The sequence below is a fragment of the Otolemur garnettii genome, unplaced genomic scaffold (genome assembly GCF_000181295.1).
Source record: "Otolemur garnettii isolate 467f Iridium unplaced genomic scaffold, OtoGar3 scaffold00034, whole genome shotgun sequence".
NCBI classification, from domain to species: Eukaryota; Metazoa; Chordata; class Mammalia; order Primates; family Galagidae; genus Otolemur; species Otolemur garnettii.
Window position 1 is genome coordinate 5,347,030 of NW_003852429.1, and position 5,355 is coordinate 5,352,384.

General features: G+C 39.6%; 1 protein-coding gene across 1 annotated transcript in view; it reads left to right on the top strand.

Moving 5' to 3' along the window:
• Positions 1-2,041, top strand: part of CLDN10 (claudin 10) — a 23,215-nt gene extending 21,174 nt beyond the window's left edge. The window contains exons 4-5 of the mRNA XM_003789624.3: positions 815-922; positions 1,833-2,041. Coding sequence (XP_003789672.1) covers positions 815-922; positions 1,833-1,956 — 232 coding nt within the window. The 3' untranslated portion in view covers positions 1,957-2,041. The remainder of the gene's footprint in view (positions 1-814; positions 923-1,832) is intronic.
• Positions 2,042-5,355: the final 3,314 nt, after the last annotated feature.

Below are 5,355 nucleotides of genomic sequence, written 5' to 3' on the forward strand. Positions count from 1 at the left end.
AAACAAACAGATGATAGACAAACAGAAGAACACACAGTCCCTGAGGTTTTGGGATCCTTTTCTCATTTCTTTTTTGTTTCTCTGGGTGTAAATTCCCCCCCAAAAGGATTTCCTCTAGCTCTCTACTGCAAGTGACTGTTTTGTTCTTAGTAGTGATACTCCTACCTTTGTAACATGACCGTCCCAGAGGACAGACTGTATTGTAGATCTTTGCTTATGCTCCAGTCATCAGCAGAGAATCGTGGCTTGCCACCTAGGAAATACTTAATAGCAGTTCATCACTAGATGATAGCTGTTGTTCACGCATCTTCCCACTACACTGTAGTGAAAGCTGGGATGATGCTGTTTCTTCCCCTGACTCTGTGAGTATCCTGCACTATGATTTGCACATAACAGGTGCTTAATAAATTTATTTAATTGAACTAAAGTGAAAGCAAAAGTAAGCTTGTGTTTTGGAACTATAGTCTAGATAATTTATCCTTCAGGACAGAACAAAGAGATGGAAAGCCTGGTGAGGTTAAGCCCAGAGGAAAGATGCCCTGTGAGTCAGGAGACCGGGCTCTCACTGGCCTCCATCTTGCCTGCATGGATTGCATTCACTTCCTTTCTGCCCGTGGGGAGGTGTAATGCTATAAAAACACTTCAGGGGAGAGTTTACAGCATCATCCAGAAGCAAGGTGTTATTATGTCCTGTACAAGTCTCAATAGCAAAATTATAATGAGCATTTAGTATAAACATTGGCTCTAGCAGTGTTAAGTACTGTTTACTCCCCAAATAAGTCAGCTGTAATACTTGTGTAATACTTTCTCACAGGTATGAATTAGGAGCTGCTCTGTTTATTGGCTGGGCAGGAGCCTCACTCTGCATAATTGGTGGTGTCATATTTTGCTTTTCAATATCTGACAACAACAAAACACCCAGGTATGAAGAGACAAAAGTTATTTCTTAAAAAATATGCTATTCTGTATCATTATATGTCGGACAAATTACAGAGCGTTTATATGATTCTTAGAAACTTAAAAAACCCAGAATTGGGAAAGGTCAAGAATGTAGTTTTATATAATTTTAAAGGGCTCATCGTTATTATATTTCAAATCTGTTTCTATGGGGTGTTCCATAGAAAGTAATCTTTCCATATAGGAAAACAGATACCTCGGAACGTGTTTACCATGAGTAGGAGAGAAGACACTATGTGTGTGTTGAAAGAGGTGGCCAACATGTAGAGACTATTCTGTAAACATTTTGTAATGAATATTTTGTAAATGAAGGTATATTTAGCTATAATTTTCTATTTTCCCTATCTCTGGCAACTTTTGGGGGCCCTCTGTATATGTAGAAACATGGGCCTGAATATGAGGACACATTCTTCACTCTGGACTCATCATAATTTTCACATAGGCAGGAACTGTAGATAAAGGTCACTATTAAGTCTGCTAGGTTCCAGGAAGATGAGTTTTAAAAAATGGTATTGAGGGCGGTGCCTTTGGCTCAAGGAGTAAGGCGCTGGCCCCATATACCAGGGGTGGCGGATTCAAGCCCAGCCCCGGCCAAACTGCCAAAAAAAAGAAAACATAGTATTGAAAGAGAGTAACTGAACAGACAAGTCATGAGTTTCTTCTACGGAGATTCTTTGTCAAACTAGCTGTTCAGAAATGACACTTAGGTGTTTCTTGGGGCCAGAAGAAAGAGTAGAACTAACTAAGAAAGAGGAACGTTTAAACTTAGCTATTGGCAGAGACAAGCAGATGGAGTATCTTCTCATTTTTTGTTTGCCCTTTGTGTGTGACCAAACTGTTGTTTGTTTTTGACCAAACTGTGTTTTGCCTTTCAGAATGGGATACACATACAATGGGGCCACATCGGTCATGTCTTCTCGGACAAAGTATCATGGCGGAGAAGGAGATTTTAAAGCCGCAAACCCTTCAAAACAGTTTGACAAAAATGCTTACGTCTAAAAGAGCTCTCTGCTGGCAAGCTGTAACTTGGGTTTGTTGTGAAAGTGAACTGTTCACAAACTGAGCCCATGAAGGCCCTGCTATAATTAATAGTCCAACTATTTTTGAAATATGAATTTGATTGTTTGGATGTAAATGTTCTTACATAGTTGTATGCTAATCATTTTCTGTTGTGGCTTTCTATAAAAAATAAAACGGTTATTTACAGGACTTGTAACATATTTTATACATTTATAGGCCATGTAAAACATTTAGTACCAAAGTGTCAGTAAGTATTCATAATCTAATCTAATCTAATCTAATCTAATGATTCATACATAGAAGTCTTTCTCCCCAGTCCTTATAAGGAATGGCGTCTCATAAACAGCATGAGGATAGTCTTGAGAATATTCCCCCAAAGGTGTCTAAACAGACATATTACTGGCTGCAAGTGGACTTCTAGTTCCTGACTCCCATCTGTCATGTCTGTAATTCATTCAGATTGCTCGAGAGGGGACTGATGGGGCTGGGATATGACTGCCCTTTCTTTATGTGACACACCCACCTTAAGTGATGACTCAGGCCTCTCTGGCACAGAAAGCTGAGTCCTAAGGTGGGGCTTCAGCAAGAGATACTGGTCATGGCTGCCTCCAGAGCCGGTGTGGTACCTGCCTCCCGCTGAACTGACAGGCTGAGCTCCATCTTGTCCCCCAGGTCCTGTTTATGGACTGAACTGGGTAATGGAGAGACCTGCCATCTTTTAAGGCACAGACGTTGCTCCAGGGATTGCTGAATAAAGCTAAAGATTTCTTCCTAGCGCCACCCTGTGTAACAGCACATGAGGGTAAGAGTTACCACAGGTAGCAGCACAGGTCTCCAGTGGCTGGCTCACGCCCACGGCCATCCCCTGAGGTCCCTACTGTGAACCACCTGTACTCACAGAGGAGGAAATGAGAACAGAGGGCTTAGGTAACTTGCCATGGTAATGACAAATCCAGGCCTGTGAACCAAGATGTGGTTTCAAGGTGTGGATAAGAATTAGAATCTGTGTTATCTTGGAGCAAGAAATTATCCGATACGAATCACAATATGGGTGAACGTGACATTTCCCCAAAGTATGAAAGACTTAAAAGGAAAATCACATTGTTCAGAGGAGCGTAATGAACAAATACAGGCAATGAACACGTTTCTTAAAAAGAAAGTCAAAATAAAAAATTCTATACCATGATAGGACTTGAAATATCTTTTCCAGAGATACTAACCAAGTGAAAGACGTAAGGGTAGGCTGTGTGCTGCAGGCCAGGGTGGGACAGGGCTGTGTGGGGGTGCGTTTCCAGCACAAGTTCTTTATTCAGAGCTGAGCTGGTGAAGATAGTACTTAAGATTCCACTGAAGAATTTAGGAAGGGTAGAGCAAGAAGGTATGAAAAGTTTTGTTAGCGTCCAGAAACATGTAAGCTGGGCATCAGTATAAAGTAACCCCGTCCAAAGAAAAATGAGCAAATCAAATGTAAAAGAAAAAAAAAGATGCAATTAACCAGGGAAGTTCTAGCAGTGGCTTTTATGGCACAGATAGAGCAACTTCAACATTGGGTTTACTTGGTAGAAGTTGATTGTTTCCCCAAGCCTTTCTGCTCAGGAATGAAGACCCGGAGTAGAGACCTGGTTTAAAGCCTGCTCTCGGCAAGTTCTAGTCTTAGGGCTTGGTCAAGTTACTCAATAACTCTCAGTTTCTCACGTCTTTAGGAAGAGCCTGGTAACAAGAGCTATGATATAACTCAAAGGTGTGACTCAATGGATGAATGTGTGTCCAAAACAGACGACAGAGTGAGACCCCGTTTCTAAAAAGAAAAAAAAAATTAACAACACGAAACCAAGTGGTTCAATAAATATTTGTTAAATAAATAATGGAATGAACCAAGTAACCCATGGGTCATAGTAGGCATGGCACAATTTTGTAGGTTGCTTATTTCTGTCCTATTGCATGAAAATCTGAGTCAGCTTTTACTTAAGCTTGTAGAAATATACAAATAACATGAGTATGTTTGCAAGAAATGGTCTTTGGGGAGGAGCTGGAAGGATTTTTTTTTTTTTTTTTTGAGATAGAGCCTCAAGCTGTCCCCCTGGGTAGAGTGCTGTGGCATCACAGCTCACAGCAACCTCCAATTCCTGGGCTCAAGCGAGTCTCCTGTCTCAGCCTCCCAAGTAGCTGGGACCACAGGCACCAGCCACAATGCCCGGCTATTTTTCGGTTGCAGCCATCATTGTTGTTTGGCAGGCCCAGGCTGAATTTGAACCCCCCACCTTAGGTGTATGTGGCTGGCACCTTAGCCACTTGAGCCACAGGTGCCGAGCCTGGAAGGAGTTTTTAAAGTGGGATGCACTACTGAGTAAAAAGGACCCTGGGGAATAAGGGTTAGAAACAAGATTTGTTCTAGTTAGGTCAGCACATTACATGGCAAGGACACCAAGGAAAGCATCTCCCTTAGTAAGTCCCCTCATTGGTGTGCATTTAACTCAGAACTCATTCTAATAACTCAGCCACAGTCACAATGATGTGATGGAGGGCTTTACTGAGAAGGTTGACAAATGGAAAGAGACCCCCAAATCCAACAAGTTTAGATAAAATGTTACTTTTTCCTGGAAACAGAGTACAGATAGTACCACAAAGTATTTTAAAAATGCAAAGAACAGTTTATATTAATTTTTTGACCTTTGACAATGTCATTGTTCAAGAATATAGCTAAATTAGTTTTGAGGTATTTTATTATATGACTTGGGTATTTTTAAGAAGTAAAAAAAAAAAATCCTACACACAATAAAAATTCAGTAATTACTCAATCTTTTTCTATTCAAATTTTGGTAAATTGGCATTTAAAATAGCTAGATTTTATTCATGAAATAGTCAAGATAAAGATTATGCTACAGAAAACAACAACTTTAATAGCAACATACTAACAATGGGTCGAAGCTGAACTTGATAAAGGTACTTCAGGAAAATGTATTTAACATGGACCTACCTATATTATATAATTCTAAACTTCTATGAGAAAAATAACCAGTCTAACGTTTTAGATTTCACTGAGTCCACTAACCGAAGTTTAAGGATACTAATGGCATTTTAAAAGAAAAACACCTCCAATGTTACAATATACATGAGAACAAATATTTTGAAAGTTTTAATAACTCAAATCAAACCCTGCTGTTATGTTAAAAAAATCAATTGAAAATTACTTGAAAAATAAAAAACACTTAACACTGTACTGTTCTGAAGAAAAACCTTTTTATGACTTCAATGACAGGTTATTTTTAAGCAGTGGAAGTCTTAAACGCCGTTATTTGCTTCAAAATACTGTTGACAATTTGTTTTTCAATACTGTTATTAGGTGAAGAGACCCTTATTCTTGGAATCACCTTCCTT